The sequence below is a fragment of the Haliotis rufescens genome, unplaced genomic scaffold, assembly GCF_023055435.1.
Source record: "Haliotis rufescens isolate VD_foot unplaced genomic scaffold, xgHalRufe1.0.p SCAF_26, whole genome shotgun sequence".
Taxonomy (NCBI): domain Eukaryota; kingdom Metazoa; phylum Mollusca; class Gastropoda; order Lepetellida; family Haliotidae; genus Haliotis; species Haliotis rufescens.
In genome coordinates, this window is record NW_025963957.1 from 6,187,242 (window position 1) to 6,208,664 (window position 21,423).

The 21,423-nt window shown below is 41.7% G+C and overlaps 1 protein-coding gene across 4 annotated transcripts; it reads right to left on the reverse strand.

The window, feature by feature from the left end:
• Positions 1-947: 947 nt before the first annotated feature.
• Positions 948-16,947, reverse strand: LOC124122407 (probable ribonuclease ZC3H12C). Of its 4 annotated transcripts, none has more exons than XM_046485489.2 (7): positions 16,637-16,773; positions 15,445-15,530; positions 14,125-15,008; positions 6,654-6,790; positions 5,476-5,710; positions 4,211-4,455; positions 948-3,651 (listed from the first exon to the last, which is right to left on the reverse strand). In XM_046485489.2, exons 2-7 carry the CDS (start codon positions 15,475-15,477, stop codon positions 2,159-2,161), a joined length of 3,027 nt encoding a protein of 1,008 aa, XP_046341445.2. In that variant the 5' UTR covers positions 15,478-15,530; positions 16,637-16,773; the 3' UTR covers positions 948-2,158. The 4 variants fall into 4 exon arrangements, with proteins under 4 accessions (XP_046341445.2, XP_046341446.2, XP_046341444.2 ...); XM_046485490.2 differs by lacking the exon at positions 16,637-16,773 and adding an exon at positions 16,342-16,576; XM_046485488.2 differs by lacking the exon at positions 15,445-15,530 and having other exon boundaries at positions 16,637-16,947.
• Positions 16,948-21,423: the final 4,476 nt, after the last annotated feature.

Sequence of the window (21,423 nt, forward strand, 5' to 3'; positions counted from 1 at the left end):
AATATATTGAATAAAATTTTGAAGATAAATTGATGAAACAAATTCAGCTTATGCAAGCTAAAACTGAAAACAGCATGAATGATACACAGGAAAAAATAACCTGGAGATGAAGACAACATTTCATCTGCTAAATGGGGACCGTAAATGAACACTTTACACAACAACGATTGTGTAGAAAAACCCTGCAACCATATAAATAGCACAATAATATTGTCATTTCAGAGTAAAACCTCGCTTGGGCAAACTGATAGATGGCTACCTCTTAAGTTAAGGTCATCTATCTACGACTGTCGAGCCGTAATTTCACACGCCACCTACAGTTCATAATAAGCCACTGTTACGTAGCAACTGCAGATGTCCTGTCACCAATAGTTACAGGGGTTTCATAGAATAAACAAGCATGAAATACTCATATCCTCTCCAATACCGCCATTTTCAGTCAAAGTCCTTGCCATGGAAACTCAAGCTATCAAAAGCCACCAGTTCACCACTAGACCTATCTATGTGCCAAGTTTGGTTACGATATCTCTCATGTTTTTTTTAGCTCTGCTCTGGAAACGAAACGTGACAGACGAACGGGAGGACTGACAGACAGCACCCATTCCTATATCCCCATTCTACCTCGTGGCGTTCCTATATCCCCATTCTACCTCGTGGCGTTCCTATATCCCTATTCTACCTTGTGGCGTTCCTATATCCCCATTCTACCTCGTGGCGTTCCTATATCCCCATTCTACCTCGTGGCGTTCCTATATCCCCATTCTACCTCGTGGCGTTCCTATATCCCCATTCTACCTCGTGGCGTTCCTATATCCCCATTCTACCTCGTGGCAAGGGACAACTAGGTCGTTACATACAGTCCTTACACCACGGTCAGCCAAACATTGTCCCATGTATTGCATCTCCATTCTATTCTGATAAATCCCTGGACCCATTTGACACAATGGCTTCATTCTGTTCCTGATTTTAATTATGTCAGAGATTGACGTCCAACTAAACTACACTCGTGAGCATTAGTCACAAGAAATAAAGATTACAGCCATGACAAACGACAATCAAGTTCACACTCTAGGACTGATTTGGCTTTTTCACTAATCAGAAATAAATTGTAGAAACTGAGGTCAGCAATCTAAGAGCAGTAGGATGTATAATGTCCATGTTGACAGTGATATAATCATAATACAGTCCAAGAAGCATTCCAGGACACATAATTACATTTTCTTGCAGGAACATTGAAGAACTTGTCTCTTTCTTCAATACACAACTACAGTAATTTTCATAAATGTTGACTTTGAAGAACAAGATAATATCAAATTATATCAACTTGTAGTCATGCTTAAAAACGTCTACACATCGCAGAAGTGAATGGCCACTCAATTCCTGTATTCCGACAACACCTGTTTGTGTTGTCAGGCTGCTGAAACTCCTAAATTATGAAGTATCCATTGACGTCTTGTCATTTCAGAAAGGTATAATTTATGTTAATCTTCCAAGTTGTCCTGTTGGACTTGGAACAGGTAAAATATGTCGGTCACCTGCTCAACTTTCTTTGGCTTTAGACAATGGCAAAATCTGCTACGAAGTCTACTGTGGTGGTTATGTGTGTATAGAGCAGGTTATAAGTGTTATACAACATGGTGGATCTCAGTAGGAGTCTGTGACTAGCAGGCAATCTGGTTTAATCACTGCACTGTGCACCTAGAGAATACCGGATACCTATCTGCCATGTTGGTTTCATGCTTCTATTATAGAAGCAGGCAACACCTTGACTATTGTTAAAACAGGGGATCAAGCTCCAAATATGCAGAAAAATATATTTTATGTTTTAGTATGATTAAATCTTAAAATTGAATATCAAAGCAATTCATCAACATCTAAAATTGGACATTAACATAAAAAACTTGACGTTCTTTGAGTGTGCGGCAACCTCATCCATTACAACTATCTGGCCACATTTCAACAAACACAGGGTATGCTTCATTAACTTTGGAAACTAAAAATGACATTTATTGTGATCGCATTTGTTTTAAGTGTTATGTTCGGGGCAATCCCCCAACCCTGTTATTCTAACGAGGCAGCTAAAAAAGCTTAACTAGGGAAGGAAGTCAGGCACATTCCTTACTAACATGGCGGAATCCGGTATTGTGCATTCTAGCCATTAGAATAAGCGTTCCCCTAAGCTCATGATGTAGGTACAGAGAATCTTAGGGTCCCTTTCCTCTGGGTGTTGGTTCATCACCGCGGTTACTTTGGCTCGCGGGAACAACCCACACAGGTGGTAGTACAGCGCGTAGCGGCTGTCACTGACTTCAATGGGGGCGTCAACACGCTGCGGCATGGATGACGGGGCAGAGAACGGTATCTGAGAGGAGCTTTGCATGTGCAAGTGCATGGGTTGCTGCACTGATTGTTGGAAGGGGACATGCGACATGTTTGCCTGTGGGCTGTAGGGGTTGACGGGGGACTGGGGGATGCTGCCTGGTCGGTTCCACACCCCATAATCCGAGCTGACCTTTCTCTCCTGACCAGCAGGAGAATATTGATCCTGTGGGGAGGGGTGGTACGTGCGCTGTACGGGATGGGAGATCATGTCCCCTGACACCTCCCCCCAGCCATGCATGTAACCTGCTCCTTGAGGATATCCTGCCTCACCTGCTTGATGCTGCACAGGCTGATGGAATGGTGAGTACTGGTGTATTGAAGATGAATATGCATGAGGCATTCCTTTGTCACTGTCATATTTCATTCTTTCCCCGTCTGCACCCACCATATGCAGTTGAGGGTCGGATGTGCTATTCTGTCGCTGCATCGACCGACTGAGAGACACATGTCCGGAATGGCTGGGCGCACTGGGAGCGTGATGCAGGGAGGAATGTCCATACACCTCGTCCGGGTAGCCCCAGTACATCATCTGCCCCTTCTTGCTGCCGCCGCCGCTGCCAGCATGGTGTTGAGGGAGGAAGCTGGTCGGCGGGAGCGGGAAACTCTGGCATTGCTGGTCATACTCGAATGACCCTACAGACGAACCATCCTGCCTCATGAGCGCGCTGGGGCCGGACAGACAGACACCGGGTTCTGGTTGGGGAGGAAGCATATGGTGCGGGGAAACCCTGTGGTGGTACGGACTGTCTCCCAGACCAGATGACTGAGATGCGGGTCTTTGAGGACTTGGAGGGTATGTGAACTGATGTGGCGATGCACTGCTCACATCATCAGGAGAATGATCACCGTCCTTACGGAAGAATTTGGAATCCTGAGCTTCATCGGACAACTTCTTGGCCAGAAGGAGATGTCCACTCACAAGGCCTTCTTTTGGTTGAGACAGCGGCACCTTGAGCTGGTTGTCCTGCTGGGCCAGACCAGGAAAGTCATAGTTCGGAGTGCGTCGGCCAACGATCGATGGAGATGGTTCACGGTCATCAGTATACACCTTACGGTCCTTCTCAGCTCGTTCAAGGTTCTTTCGTAACTTATCTAATTTGTCATTGTAGTCCGGCTTGTCTGGCTTTGCCATATCTGAGAGATCTGTGCTGGTTATACTTGCCGGGGCCATGAATTCATCGGAGAGGCCCGCGGGGAACACAGACTGAGTGCGGGACAGAGGCTGCTTCCTGGGGACCTTCTTCCCCACGTCCCTCGGCTTCTTCTTGTCTGGCAAATGAAGAGGACAACTTATTAGTTAGTGGTACCTTAGACCAATGGACCACCTGAGACCCCAAAAATGTGGCATCTTAGGCCATTGGACCACTTATGCCCCCTTCTGTCCTAAGATGTCAAGTAACAGTGTAGCCACCCAAGCTCACAGTTTATGTTTGTTTGTTGTTTCATGACACTTAACAAGATTTGTTTGTTTGTTGTTTAAAGCTGCACTCAGCAATATTCCAGCTATATGACGGTGGTCTGTAAATAATTGAGTCCAGTCCAGACAATCCAGGGATAGGATGACATGCATCAACCATGTCAGCGAACCTGATCACCCGATCCCGTTAGTCACCTCTTACGGCCAGCATGGGTTGCTGAAGACCTGTAGGCTCTAGCAATATTCCAGTGAAGCGATGGCAGCCTGTAATTAATCAAGTCTGGGCTAGACCATCCAGAGATTGATATCATGAGCATTGGTTCAAGGTGACAGGCAATCAACAAATCACGTGACAACCTGTTTCATATGGTTGCTGGGGGTCACTTCTGACCCAGAATCCCCATCACTTACCATCAACACCTTTGGAGGCCCACTCCTGCATCTTCTGCTTGGCCTGTTCCTTGAGCTTGTCCGTCACAAGCTGGTGTGGCTGATTCTTCCTCTCTGGGTGATGGTAGCGGCACTTGCTGCCGTACGTACACTTCTTACCATACGGACATTCAGGGGGCAGAGGTTCGGGAACGGTCGGCTCTTTACGTAAGAAGTTGTCCAGAGTTGGGCCCCGCCTTCCAAGGGGGTCATCCGGGGGCATAAACCTGGTTGAACACAAACACAGGAAGTTCTACAAAATGGCATTGATTCGTGGTCTCTTCATGCAATATCTTAGTCCCAACATCTGTGGATTAGAACTAATCAGTAGCTAAAAGACCAGAGGGAGTGAGCGAGTTGTGCTTCCAGCAGTATTCTAGTAATAACACCAGAATTGGGCTCAACAAATTGTACCCATGTGGGGAATCGAACCAGCGCCTTATCGTTATGAGCAAATACATTAACCACTAGGCTACCGAACTGCCCCTCAGAATAGAATACCTAATCACTAGCTAATAACTATCCATATTCAAGACCAAAATCTTCTGAAACGAGGCCAAAGTGAGTGAGTGATTATGGTTTTATGCCGTTTGTAGCACTTTTCCAGCAATATCACAGCAAACCAGAAATGGGCTTCAGACATTGCACCTAAGTGGGGAATTAAACCAGGTTCTTCGGTGTGACGAGCAAACGCTATAACCACAAGGCTTCCTGACCGCCAACAAGGCCAAAGACCACTTGGGCTGATGAAGTCAAACATGACTAACTTTTCCTAGATTTCTACACATTATTGGCAGACCATAATCACGAACATAGAAACAACAAGATGCACGCTCATAACGCTTAATGACCACAACCAGATGTACACTTCCCTGACGCTCAGGGCAACACGTTATCCAACTGGTTCTTGTTTGTTTGTTGTTTAATGCAGCACTCAGCAATATTCCAGCTATATGACGGTTGTCAGTAAATAATTGAGTCTGGACTAGACAATCCAGTGATTGACATCATGAGCATGCCATTGGTATACGGTGACATGCATCAACCAAGTCAGCGAGCCTGACCACCTGATCCCATTAGTCGGCTCTTACGACAAGCATAGTAGCCTTTTACGGCGAGCATGGGTTGCTGAAGACCTATTCTATCTCGGATCTTCACAGGTCCCCACTGGCTCTAATAGTAACGTCTTGTCAATGTCTCCTGCCACTATCCAGAACATGTTACTATTTGTGTCAAGGTCAACTCGCCTGTTGGATGCAAAGGTGTACAAAAGAAGCCTCTCTTCTACGACCTTCTTGAACTCTGGCTTTTCATTGACAAGGTCACGGTAATTGTCATTGGAAACCACTATCCCGTCCACCTCCGCCGCCAGCTTCAGAATGTAGCGGTCGTCGTAGCAGACCACGCGCCGCCCCCCCACGCGCCGGGCGGGGGTGAAGCTGAGTATGCCGTCCCTCTCCAGCTGCAGCAGGATGTCCTGATCTGGGAACAACGACGACGGGCAGAGATGCGATTATAATGATGGTTTGCTTTTGTGTGAAAATATCACTATTTCCTTGTTGACCATGTTCATTGCAATTCAGAAAGAAATACTCTTATACAAATATTAGTTTCCATGATGTCAAATCAGCTGTTTCAATCAAACATGGTTATTGTGACATGAAACCTCGGACTGACCGTTAAGAATTGACTGGATTATAAACATGATGAAATCATGGTAGAATTTCTAAATATTATGATCATTTTAAGTCTTTGAAAGACACTGAGAAGTAATACACATAAGGAAGAGAATTCATGGATGTCAACTTCTTATTATGAGGAACACAAGGTTTGGAGTATACCTGATGAACGAGTAAGCATTTACTCCGAAACGTGTTCCTCGTAATAAGTTGACATCTATAAATTCTCTTCCTCATATGATCACATTAGCTCAATGTAATCAATTTGTTGGAGATAACAAAACTGACCTTGACCTTAATAAACACAAACGTTTCATAACATAATGTTTCCTAGCTGGCATGTTTGTGTGTCAGAGAATTGTTAAATCAGAGGTACAGATAAACAGCGTATTTGCGTAAAACAACTGCCAAAAATATTCAAAACCCAATCACTTTCAATTAACTTGCGTGCAGATACACATGTCTTAAATGAAAAACTCAAATGTTTAAAAACAGCTAGCGATAAATACCCAATAAAGCTTTTTCAGCATGCGTACAAAGGAGCTAATTTCTGAAACACAATTACAATGTACAAGCTAATCGACTTTCCTATATATTGAGAACAGTTGTATACAATATAAACATTTTTTATTTTTTTTAAATCTTAAAATGTGTAAGATATTGGTACACACATTCATGATCAATCATTCAACGATTTCTGAAACAAATAACCTCTCCCACCCTGATTGATATTGCTCGTGACTGACCTGTTATCGGGGCATCGGGCCGCGACGTCTCCTTCCTCCACTGCGGTACGAACACCGTAATGTTCTCATGTCCGCGCTGTCGGAACCAATCCACTGCAAGGTGAATACCGTGACAAGAAAACACTTCTTTGCCATGACTGTAAGACAAACAAATAACATTGAGATGAAGTCTGTAATATTGCCAACATATCAGCTGTTCTCAAATAGGTTTACTCTCATCACAAGACTTAGCTTCTCTTTCAATAATAACAGGGAGCATGCTGAGTGAGTGAGTGAAAGCTGGTAACATCAGAGTGAGTGAGTGAAAGCTGGTTACATCAGAGTGAGTGAGTGAAAGCTGGTTACATCAGAGTGAGTGAGTGAAAGCTGGTTACATCAGATTGAGTGAAAGTTGGTTACATCAGAGTGAGTGAGTGAAAGCTGGTTACATCAGGGTGAGTGAGTGAGTGAAAGCTGGTTACAACAGGGTGAGTGAAAGCTGGTTACATCAGAGTGTGTGAGTGAAAGTTGGTTACATCAGAGTGAGTGAGTGAAAGCTGGTTACATCAGGGTGAGTGAGTGAGTGAAAGCTGGTTACAACAGGGTGAGTGAAAGCTGGTTACATCAGAGTGTGTGAGTGAAAGCTGGTTACATCAGAGTGAGTGAGTGAGTGAAGGCTGGTTACATCATAGAGTGAGTGAGTGAGTGAGTGAAAGCTGGTTACATCAGAGTAAGTGAAAGCTGGTTACATCATAGAGTGAGTGAGTGAGTGAGTGAAAGCTGGTTACATCAGAGTAAGTGAAAGCTGGTTACATCATAGAGTAAGTGAGTGAAAGCTGGTTACATCATAGAGTGAGTGAGTGAAAGCTGGTTACATCAGAGTAAGTGAAAGCTGGTTACATCATAGAGTGAGTGAGTGAAAGCTGGTTGCATCAGAGTAAGTGAAAGCTGGTTACATCATAGAGTGAGTGAGTGAAAGCTGGTTATATCATAGAGTGAGTGAGTGAAAGCTGGTTGCATCAGAGTAAGTGAAAGCTGGTTACATCATAGAGTGAGTGAGTGAAAGCTGGTTACATCAGAGTAAGTGAAAGCTGGTTACATCATAGAGTGAGTGAGTGAGTGAGTGAAAGCTGGTTACATCATAGAGTGAGTGAGTGAGTGAAAGCTGGTTACATCATAGAGTGAGTGAGTGAAAGCTGGTTACATCAGAGTAAGTGAAAGCTGGTTACATCATAGAGTGAGTGAGCGAGTGAAAGCTGGTTACATCATAGAGTGAGTGAGTGAAAGCTGGTTACATCAGAGTAAGTGAAAGCTGGTTACATCATAGAGTGAGTGAGTGAGTGAAAGCTGGTTACATCAGAGTAAGTGAAAGCTGGTTACATCATAGAGTTAGTGAGCGAAAGCTGGTTACATCATAGAGTGAGTGAGCGAAAGCTGGTTACATCTAAGTCAGAGTGAGTGAGGATGTTTTACATTAGAATCCCACACATTACAGCTATGTATAACTTTGAATTGTATGACGTAATAAAGACTGGAGCAGGCATGTCAGCTGATGATAACAAGGTGGACACACAATACCCCCAAGTCATGAGAGTGGCCTCCCTTAGGTATGTGCACTGAAACTCCTCACAGGGAAAGCCTGTTCATGGAGCTTTCTATGCTATCACTGTCACCAGTCCCAGCTCCCTACAGTGCTAGGCAGCCTACAGCCATGCCTGGAGTTTAACTCACAACTGACTGACCATTATGTTAACAAACAAGAGACAACTGTCAAAATGCTGAGTGCTCTTCACCCAGCTTAATTCTTTTCTTTGTAAATTTGAAATTCTATGTCATTTCAACTACGGTTAAAATGTAAGTTGGGTGCTTTCTGTTTGTCTGCAAATCTGATTATACAAACTATCATAAATTCATCTGGGAAAGTTAGTCGTAAACCGTTTCCGTATTTACCATACGGCTTTCCCAAAGACACACACAAACATAATTGTCACTACATTTTGGGGTGAGTGGCAGCGATGATATCGGGAGGTAATGCACATGCCATGCACTGGGAAAGAGCTTGTCTTTATTGTCATCAGAGCTTTGAGAGTTGCCTCATCTAGGACTGTGTACCTTCATCCAAGGTTTGATGCAATATCATGAATATACATCATGATGAGTGAGTGAGTGAGTATGGTTTTACGCTGCTTTTAGCAATATTCCAGCAATATCACGGCGGGGGACACCAGAAATGGGCTTCACACATCGTACCCATGTCGGGAATCGAACCCGGGTCTTTGGTGTGACGAGGGAACGCTTTAACCACTAGGCTACCCGACCGCCCTACATCATGATGAACTGATAGGTATAACAATACATGGTGCCGAGATGATCTATATCACAATACATGGTTCCGATATGATATATATCACAATACATGGTGCCGATATGATATATATCACAATAAATGGTGCCAATATGATGAATATAACAATACATGGTGCAGATATGGTGCAGATATGATATTGATATATATCATAATACATGGTGCCAATATGATATATATCACTTTACATGAGTTAGTGAGTGAGTATGGTTTTACGCTGCTTTTCGTAATATTTCTGCAATATCCCGTGTGGGGAATCAAACCTGGATCTTTGGCGTGACGAGTGAACGCTTTAACCACTGGGCTACCCCACAATACAGTCAAGTCTCGTTAATCCGACAATCGGCTTTATCCAACACAAATGATGGGACCGATTAAATCAGTGCTATTTAGACCCGTTAGTCCGACAGTCTCACACTCCGACTCCGACACAACTAATTTGCAACGAAATGCTGAAATCACTCAATCAGTCTCGTTAATCCGACACAGTGATCATCCTACTCCGTGGTCATCTGCCCAAGAGTACACAGCCCAGTGTTTTGATGCGAGACGAGTCAGCGAGTAGCTGCATATTTCAACGGCTGCAGAGATTGATTTGCTTAACAATAAACAATTACTGCTTTAAATAAACAAAACAGGATTAATCATATGCCTAAATTACCTCAATCTCATTAAAATCGGATACAAGTTCTCGCTACCACTGAGGACATCCCATTACAGGTCACGTCAGAACGACCTTTCGCAAACTTTGACCAAGCAATGAAATAACTAACAGGAAGTCGACATTAGCCACTAAGAAAGCAGCTTTCTTAAACATTGCAGCACTAGTTTTAAATTAGCGACTTCCATTCCAGACTATGTTTTAAAAATCAGTCATACAGCCCGTAACAGTAGTTTTGTGTTAAACTTTAGTAGTTGCATGATTAGAAAACATATTCCGCTGACAAGGTAACACAACAATATGAATATTTCTTTTTTCCTTTTCCTATGTGTTCGTATCGTTATCTATTGTGTAGTTGTCCAATTTTTTATCACAAACGTTTAAACTACCTAATTTCCGACATAATCATATGCAACCAACCATGTCGGATTAATGGGACTTGACTGTACATGAGTGGTCATATAATATATCAAGATACAAACAAGCAGTGCTCGCCATGTCAGACAGCAGCTCTCAGCACATACTCTATTGCCTATTGTTCTGGCAGGGCCTTTCTTCAAAATATCCCTCTGTCCCGCGGATATTCTACAGCAAATCATTCTGTCTCAGGCATATTCTACAGAAAGTCCCTCTGTTCCGTGGATATTCTACAGCAAATCATTCTGTCTCAGGCATATTCTACAGAAAGTCCCTCTGTCCCGTGGATATTCTACAGCAAATCATTCTGTCTCAGGCATATTCTACAGAAAGTCCCTCTGTCCCGTGGATATTCTACAGCAAATCATTCTGTCTCAGGCATATTCTATAGAAAGTCCCTCTGTCCCGTGGATATTCTACAGCAAATCATTCTGTCTCAGGCATATTCTATAGAAAGTCCCTCTGTCCCGTGGATATTCTACAGCAAATCATTCTGTCTCAGGCATATTCTATAGAAAGTCCCTCTGTCCCGTGGATATTCTACAGCAAATCATTCTGTCTCAGGCATATTCTACAGAAAGTTCCTCTGTCCCGTGGATATTCTACAGCAAATCATTCTGTCTCAGGCATATTCTACAGAAAGTCCCTCTGTCCCGTGGATATTCTACAGCAAATCATTCTGTCTCAGGCATATTCTACAGAAAGTCCCTCTGTCCCGTGGATATTCTACAGCAAATCATTCTGTCTCAGGCATATTCTACAGAAAGTTCCTCTGTCCCGTGGATATTCTACAGCAAATCATTCTGTCTCAGGCATATTCTACAGAAAGTCCCTCTGTTCCGTGGATATTCTACAGCAAATCATTCTGTCTCAGGCATATTCTACAGAAAGTTCCTCTGTCCCGTGGATATTCTACAGCAAATCATTCTGTCTCAGGCATATTCTACAGAAAGTCCCTCTGTTCCGTGGATATTCTACAGCAAATCATTCTGTCTCAGGCATATTCTACAGAAAGTTCCTCTGTCCCGTGGATATTCTACAGCAAATCATTCTGTCTCAGGCATATTCTACAGAAAGTCCCTCTGTTCCGTGGATATTCTACAGCAAATCATTCTGTCTCAGGCATATTCTACAGAAAGTTCCTCTGTCCCGTGGATATTCTACAGCAAATCATTCTGTCTCAGGCATATTCTACAGAAAGTCCCTCTGTTCCGTGGATATTCTACAGCAAATCATTCTGTCTCAGGCATATTCTACAGAAAGTCCCTCTGTTCCGTGGATATTCTACAGCAAATCATTCTGTCTCAGGCATATTCTACAGAAAGTTCCTCTGTCCCGTGGATATTCTACAGCAAATCATTCTGTCTCAGGCATATTCTACAGAAAGTCCCTCTGTTCCGTGGATATTCTACAGCAAATCATTCTGTCTCAGGCATATTCTACAGAAAGTTCCTCTGTCCCGTGGATATTCTACAGCAAATCATTCTGTCTCAGGCATATTCTACAGAAAGTCCCTCTGTTCCGTGGATATTCTACAGCAAATCATTCTGTCTCAGGCATATTCTACAGAAAGTTCCTCTGTCCCGTGGATATTCTACAGCAAATCATTCTGTCTCAGGCATATTCTACAGAAAGTCCCTCTGTTCCGTGGATATTCTACAGCAAATCATTCTGTCTCAGGCATATTCTACAGAAAGTCCCTCTGTTCCGTGGATATTTAAAAGAATGTCTCTCTCTGGAAATTGATATTGCACTTAACACAATCTGCGTATGTGCGGAATGATATAAAATCAAACGACAAATGTCTTCTTCATAATTCAGTGGATCGAACTCGCCACCTTCGTATCTGCAGCCTGTAACTGTAGTGAGCACTACGCTACTGGGCTATCATCAACGGCAGGAACAAGCACGTCAAGTTTCAGCTTCATTGTCAAAGTGGTTTCTGAGGAGACGATGTTTACAGTGCAAGAAAATGCATTTTAAGATAATTTAGGAGTTGTGTCAAAGTGGAAAGGTCAAATAAATGTCCAAACTTAAAATATCACAACAAATGTGACATATGTGTGGAGTCCCATTATCAATTTCGTGAAATTTCATGACATTTTAAACAAAAATGGTGTAGAAATGTCATGATATACAACTTCTAGCATGATCTTGCTAAGGTCTGTTCAAGGTCAAAATTCAAAATACCGTATTCGACGTAATAAGCGCCCAGGGCACTCTCAAAAATAGAAATAGGGGGGTCTTATTAGAACATTATTTTGGTGGAAAAAACCGAGTTGAAAGATAAATATTGTGGTTTATGCTTACAGCCTGAAATGTTTATATACGACAGATATATTTTTCCAGAATTGAATTGCCCATAATTAAGGGTGCATATAACACATGAGTGCGTATTATATGCGAATAAATGTCTTGTGTACATTGATCAATCGGAAGGGGTGCTAATTGGGATTGTTCACTAGCCAATATAGTAGCAAATATCGCTGTGGGCGCTTATTAGAGCGGGGCGCTTATTACGTAGAATACGGTATCACAAAAAGCAGAAGATAAATGTTAAGTTTCACAACTAACTACACATGTGATGTGAACCATAGTTCATTCCTTTGTCAACAAAAACAGCTTAGTGAGGAATCAAACTAGGTTTATCAATATGGCTGCCATGGCGGACACATTGAAAATCGGATTCGAACCTCTTGAACAAATTTGTGGGAACAAGTATTTGAAGTGTGAGCTTACTTGGTCCAGTAGTTTCTGAGGATAGGTGGGGACAGATTGCTGATCAGATGAACTGAACAATGTGCCTTTGCTAACTCTGGATGGGGTGATATAGAAATCACACATTTCTTGTTTTGGGTCTTACAGAAGGTGACCAAACCTGATAAGATGGTACCCCACTGTTGAGTAATATAAGTGAATGCTGACAGAGCTACAGATAAGCTCCCCACACACACACACACAAAATATTCAAAACCCAATTACTTTCAATTAACTTGCGTACAGAAATGCATGCATTAAATGATTTACTTAAATGTATAAAAACACCACGCGTAAATACCCATAGAAGCTTTTCAGCATGCATATAAACAAAGGAGCTAATTTCCGACACACAATTACGAGCTAATTTTCTTTCCGAGTCAAGTCTATATATTTAGAACAGTTACATACATCTGTACATCTAAATCATTATTTCATTTTTTTTTCAAATCTTAAAATATTCATTTATTTTTGGAAAAACCCAAAAGAGTGATAAATAGACGAGTGAAAGAATGTTAGTTACCCAATGAATAGTGTAATAACCCAATTAAAATAGAAACCCTAGAGCAAAAACTCAATTGCTCAAAACGTTTTCTGGAGCTTTGATGCTGAGCAACATAACTTATCATCCCAAACTGGCTCCCACATGGCTTTGCAGACCATTGTGACATCACTGGTTACCATGATGTCACAATCAAAAGACATCAATAATGGCTCTGCTACTGAAGCTGTTTGCAGTACTTTTTACACTGAAGACACTGCTAATTACTGTCTACAAATTGAAAAGTTGAAAGAATGATGTTGGATGATAAATAAAATCTCACCCTCGTGTCTTTTGATATCAAATATATCAACACTCGTTGATAATTGTGGCAAAAATCCTCGGCAAGCCTCGGAATTTTTCCACTTTTATCAACTTGTGTTGATATATTTGATATCAAAAGACACGAGGGTGAGATTCTCTATATGCACTCACTCACTCACCCTACTGCTACAGTTGTGTAAACTAATGGGGGTCCTGGGGTTCTTTCCTAGCTTGGGGAGCAAAGTCACACCACGATAAGTATCACGATACATAGGTCATGATAAGACAGTATTGCAATACACATATTTACGTCAAGTCCCTCTCAATCTGTCTCAACACTGGGGTCACGACAGGCACCCCTTGACTTCATGTCACGCTTCAACACACTGCTACTAGACTGTACATGTGGAAATGAAATGATTGACACAAATAGCTAAAAAGCTCCAGGATATACTTGACAGTAACCATAGAAACCAAATAGCCTTACCTCATGGCAACATTGCTGCCATCAATGACGATATGTCGAAGGTTGCTGCTGTCATCAACCACGTCTCGTTTCCTCCTCTCGATGAGCCCATCTACATCTTCAAAGCTGTCAATCCTTTCATCAAACCCCCTGGCTTCCTCTTGGGTTCCCTTGGAAGACGACCCCAGCTTGATCATCTCAGACAAGACCTGGTTCTGGTCCGCATCAAATCCCAATTTCTGCAATGCCTGTATCAACTGCTCTTCAGAGTAGCCCAACTTTACAGCCTTCTCCAACTTGGCCTTGTACTCTGCCGAGCTGAACCTGTCCATGTCAAGGTCAGACTCGCTAGAGTCGCTCCGAGAACTTGAACTGATACTATTGTCACGAAAAACTTCACTTCCTGTGACTGACACAGGTGACTTTGCTATGTCTGCAACAAATGTCCCCCTTTCAATGAGCCCCAAATCAGGGCGGTAGTTCCCACTCTGAGACGAATGACTGGATTCTGTGTTATCAGTACCAACTTCATCAGACCGGAGATGATCGGACACTGCTGGCGACAATGGAGCTCCGTCAGTAAAGTGCTCTGGACTCAAGCGATCCCCCAGAAAAGAGGAGTCTACACATCTAACTAATAAAGAAGAAATGTTCTTTCTGTTTGAAGGAACAGGCAAGACACTGTCGCGGTTAAGAACTTGACTGATACAGTCTCTTACTAAGTTGACACTTGTCTGTTTGCCTTGTATTCTTAAAGTACACTTTGGGAGGATGTCAACAAATGCTTGTGAAAGAAATTCAATCTTATCATGATATTTCTGCACCATGTCGAAGTCTTGCGGAGAGAAAGTTAAAGTGTCGCTGACGACAGATGGGTCTTCACCGAGTACGGCCTCCAAGTAGATCTGTTGAGACAACATTTCAATATTATTATCAGCATTTGAAGATCCCGATAGTTGCTGAAGACCTATTCTACCCCGGATCGGGTGTGGCTGATGGTGTCTATATATAGATACTTACACTGTGGACCAGATAGGTATAACTGATAATGTCTATATATAGATGTCTACATCAGTATGACAGGGATTTATCTATACTAAGGCAAACTGAGAAAAAAAATCATTTTTATTTTCAAAATTGGGATCTTTAAAAAGTGTCTGTTTTCCTAAATTCTGAGGTACTTTAGCATTGCATTCAGTGGGTTAATGTGAAACTAATCTCTAATGCCTCTTCCCTGTCTCAGTGATATACAAGTTAGCTCTACAAAGTTGTAACATTTCTTATAATGATATTAACATGAATTGGGAAACTTTTAATTCCAATTTGATAATTTTTACTGACATTTGCTGCAGACTTGAGGCCGAAGATGAGCATTGGAGCAGGTCTACCTATACTTTACCCTGCTTGTGTGTCAGAATTCTTGCAATCTGCGAGAGCGAGGGTAATACATGAATTACACAAGCTTTGTTAAATCAGTATACAGTGACACACATGCAAATGTAATAATTTCTATATTACCCATTATTTCTTAAATCTTTTTAGCTCCCCTTGTGAAAATGCAGTTATCATGATCACTGTCAATTGTCAAACGACATCAACAATCTTCAGCTATGAAATCGTTTCTAATGTGACGTCATTCTGACCTTACGTCACAATAAGATTCAAATTATGTCAACAATAATGTCCGGATGACGTTAACAATACACTGGTGCACGTGAAGTCATATTTCCACTCGTGCACATACCGGTACACTATTCATAAAATCTTCATTTCTACAACCTACCTATGGGTAATAAAACTGTTTACAACATGTTGGGAGAAATGTGTCCTACATATTTTCACTGGTCTCAGATTAGTGGACTGTATAATCCTGAATTTCTTTTATAAGAATTGACTTTCGCTTTCTGTAGTTCATCTACAACATTACAATAATTCAAAATCTATATAAGGGTAACAGTGAAAGTGAAAGTCATAATCTCCCCCCCCCCCCCCCCCCACACACACACACTACATCACACACACTCACTATATCTAACACACACACACACTATATCACACACACACTATATCACACACACACTCTATATCACACACTATAACACACACACACACACACACACACACACACACTCTATTATCACACACACTCTATCAATGGTTATCAGCTGTTGATTCTCTAACTTCATTCTACCAGCTGATACAGATATTAGCATGATTATTAGTTTCAAAATGACCTACCCTTTCTTGAACACCCATGCTTACACTTCTGTCCTCGTGCCTTTACTGCAGGAACAGTCTCCTTACGCTCGTGACTATGCGAGTTTACTTCCTAGCTGATTAATGCCCACATGTTAAAATTATAAATAGAGCCTGCATGGCTCGCGCTACCTGTCCTGTCGTCACCTTTCCTGCAACCCGGAAACAGAAATTGCGCAGTTGGTTGTTATGGCCGACAGGCTGATTCTGTTGGTGTCAACTCGACCGCTTATTCTTAACTGTTCTATTGACAAATGGCCTCTCTAACAATACTTACTTTCGCCTTTTCCAAACTTTCCTGTGGTTTTGGACCGATTGCACACAAGCGAATTTTGCACGGCCCATCGTCTTTCAAAGCAATGAACGACGTATGGGTGGCTACCCCAAACAGCCGTGACACCCGCTCCTTACATCTTTCAACAGCGCTCAACTTGGATCCATGAATTGAGACCTCATCCTCTGCCATAATATAGAATAATATTCGATGTCATATTATGCTTTGACACGGCTGTGTGTGGACGACTGCTCTCAATCCCAAGGAGCTGCTTGCAATCGCCATTGGTCTCCCAGCATGCTTCGCGAGTTACTTCCTGGTAGCGTACTAAAGATAGACACAGCACAGATCAACTTTCGCCCGTGTGGGCATGTCATATGTTCGTAACAATTAAAAACAGATTTTAAACAACGCTCACACTGATATGTTAACCCAACCAATAAAAATAAATTGTCTCATCGTGTTACAGCTGTAGGCGTCCGACCTGTTCCACGTCGGAATAGAAGAGATCTGTAGCAAAACTTATACAGTTGCTAACAGAATTGGGCGGGTTTACATAAATGTGCGTATTATTAAAACTGCAAAAAGTTCATTACATTATCTGGTAAATATATTTATGTATAAATCCATTTCGCTATTTCTACAAATTACTTTCTCGTTATTTTTTCTTTTCTTACTGATAAGGGGCGATGGGGTGGCCTACTACCTACAGCTAGTGGTAAGAGTGCATATATATATATACGCGGAAGACCCGGGTTCGAATCCCTACATGACCAAAATGTACGTCTCACGCCGTGATATTGCTGGAATATTAATTTCTAAATTTCTAATTCACTTTAAGTTATAAAGTAATTCATTTCATTGCTTGGAAATGGATGACATTGTGTTTAAAGCTATTCTCAGAGAGGCAACACACTTAATTGTGACAAGTAGCTAGTCTATATAAGATGGTATGTATGCCTAACATCTAGTCTCTGAAATGAACATATTTTACAGAAAAAAACAGTTGTTTCACTATAGTCATAAAATATAATTAAATGGAGCCCAGAGACTTTCTTCATTTTCAGATACTAGTAATCTAGACTTGTCAAACATTATAGACTTGCATGGGTTGTTTTGGGTATATTTGTTTCATGGTCTGTATGACAGCCTAGTAGGCCTATTGATTCCCCGGTATCCGAATAAAATATCTGATTTTAAATTCGCGTTAAAGCATGATAATATAGTTTGTATAGGAAGTCATCCCTTTGATAGAGGTAATACATTGTCGAGTCCATGATAAACAAAGACAGGGACAATGGTTGAACGCACGGTCAGAGGTGCGGATGCGGTCTTCCTTAGCAGAAAGGAGGAAAGTGATAAGGGTAATATACCACTTTATGATCAAGTCACAGACGGTCCTTCAACACAGACACCGCGCTCAGTGTCAGCCAGTGTCTGACAAATCATACAGCCATAATTTATTGTTTGTTTGTTTGTTGTTTAACGCCGCACTCAGCAATATTCCAGCTATATGACGGCGGTCTGTAAATAATCGAGTCTGGACCAGACAAGTCAGTGATTGACATCATGAGCATCGATCCACGCAATTGGGACACGATGACATGCATCAACCAAGTCAGCGAGCCTGACCACCCGATCCCGTTTATCGCCTCTTACGACACGCACAGTCGCCTATTACGGCAATTAGGGTTGCTGAAGACCTATTCTACCCCAGATTTTCACGGTCCTATAATGTATTGTAAAGATAACTTGGATCCAGAGGATCAACAAGGCGCGAAGACATTTTGTAGCCTTCCTGCCTCTTGATGCAAGTACCTGTACTGTCATAAAGTGCACATTGTCACAGGAGGTAAAACACATTGTAATTGGCATGTGGTACCTTCGGGGTTTAAATACATATGTAATAGAAAATAGAAAACAAAACTACATATATGTTTTCACAACAATGACTTCTTGAAACCTTTGTTATTGTTTTCAAGGAACAAGAGTTATTACCTTTCACACAATGATAGTGATATACATGATATATATTTAAAATTTTAACTGGATGGGATGGCATGACAAACTGTTGCTGGCACATCATCTGTCAGCCACATATGTCGCATTGTCTAGACTTGAACGAACAAGATTGGCGGTGACAGAAGGCTGGACGGAATCGCATCTAACAAATGTTTTGTATATCTACATTGGTAAATTAAGTTATTAATATTTTTCATAATTAATCTTTTCAAAGTAATAGTTACATTTTTGTAATATTATTTTATGACGAACTAGATCACTGCAGATGTTGTTATAACTGAAACCCACATTGTGAGTTCGTGTATAAATAGTTACATGAATCATACATCTCCATGACATTACCTGTCTCATCGCTAGCACACAAAGTCAGCAATCTACCCAAGGCTGGCGATTTGGTGCCTCACTCTGACAGTGTGGGTTCGAATCCCGGATGGGACTAAACCCCCCAAAGTGCTAGAATTTGTACTTTACTAAGGAAGTGTTATCCCAAGTATAACAGACATGCAGTGAAACATAATTATATATAATGTTCTGGAAGACAGCATCCTTGAATTGATGTGTTTTAGTGGCCTCTCTAAATCTGCGGAGATTGTCCAGATGGAAATTGAGAGCATATTCTACAGAGTTGTAGCTGCTGCAGCGAGTGCTTTGTCTGCCATGGAGGTTCTTGTGCCTGGCTTGTCCGACAAAATTGTCCACCAATCGAAGTGAATGATTTGTGACATGTAGACTTACGAGATTTCTGAGAATTATGAGGAAGTGACTTTAGAAACTGCTCTTGAATACCATGATTGAGTGAACCGTCCCATTCGGTATATAGTACCAAAAGGTTATCTGCAGAAGTACGCGCCCACGCGTCGGGAGACCCTATATCTGTACTGTACCGGGAACGTAGTCAATACTTTGTTGATCATGTAGACATTGCAGCGACGTAGAGGCTTAATCGTAGTTCCTGCTTGTTGACCTCATTTGCATATTTATCGCCCCGTGTTTATCATATTGATTTAGCGCAGTGATAACGCTATCAATTACATGACATGAGTTATAGCCAAAAGACTTACTCAAGTTAAGGTGACCTAATTCTGGTTCGAATGTGTTGGGTTATCTTGTTTCAATAATAGAGAAATTATGTATTCTCCTAACGCCACAGGTGAAATATGTGACTATAGTCACACTGATAGTTACCAATTACCTATACGTAGTACATATACATACATGTACACACCCGATTCCTACATTTCACTGTAGTTATTCTGTCGTGGACACTATTGACAAATGAACAAAAGTAATATGGACGAATCGGGTGGTCTTAACTTCTTTTGAGTAGTATATAACTATAGGTGTTCACAAGCGGGTGATTAGCCACATGTGTTGTCTTTTGAACCTTTCGGTCGTTTATTGGTAACAATATAGGACATATAGCAGCCCCCCCCCGCCGCACACACACACACACACACACACCCCACCCCCAACGCACACACCTTGAAAGTCACTAAACAAATTATACATCTACGTTTGTAAAAGGTGATAGAGTATACTTAATACTACATAGTGATGTATTTTCAACAAAATGAAACAATAACTAAACGTGGATTGCGAAATTACAATGCACCATTCTTTTTCAAAAAATCTATTTCCACGCCTTAGACACTTCTATCGTCACTCTCATCCACCTAGCTGTTTAAACAGGAAATAGGTGACATCATCCTTTCTGAGTCATCCATCTTAAAGGGGCACTGATCTAACGCAATTCTCCGGACTGGTTGTTGCCTTTGTTATTGTTTTATTCCCCGTGAGTACCCGGATGATACGCTACGCAGCTGAGCGTGACCAGAGACTGGGCTACCGTCTGCAAGGACAGCTAAATAAACTTGGAGGCTGGAGGCAATATTTGTTTTACGCATTTTTGAACACTGATTGGTTAACTGTCATCTATAAAGATTTCGACAAAGGGCACATGTTAATTAATTTCTTCAGCCTAAACAAACAGACAAAAAGAACGGCGGAGCTCATCGGATGTCGTCATTTGGAAATACACCTGATGGTTGTTGTCATCCAAATCATCTTCAGCCGGAACGAAGTGATATAAGTATGTTTCCATGACGGACATATAATATTATATCCAGTTTTATCTAATCTAGATCTATAGTGGTTGCTATGGGACACCTCACTCCACGAAATGAATCATGTTTTATCAAACTTATGAATAAGGTATACGTCACGTTTTCATCTTAACTCCATGAGTCCAGTGCATGGGCTATGTCCTGTGTTTATTTGGGACTTTTCAGTCCCCTTTTGTTTCCATTTTCACATAAACTGATTCAATCACCTCTCACTAAATGCTGTTTTTGTAACTTTGGTCAAACATTTGTCACATCGTATGTTTAGTTCACTTCATGACATATTTAAGTGTATATCGGTTCTAGGTCCGGTGCGCAAACTGGAGGCAAAGACGACTTACAGGATAGTCCACGAGCTTCAATTTAATATCAAGTTTATGTCCTGAGTGATAATACTTTTTTTTAATCGGGAGATAAACTTGATATCACATTGAAGCCAGTATTATATTTTCCCCATTAACCCCAAGGGCAGATCCAGCAATTTTGAAAGGGAGGGGACCAAAATATCGAAATCCTCTCTCAGTCGAGTTTACTGCCTGCAACACAGGGGCGGGATTCCACGGGGCAGTCGGAACACGTCCAGGCCATAAATCAGAGCATACAACCCGACTAGTAATATCCGAGTTATCTACCCCTGGAAAATAAACT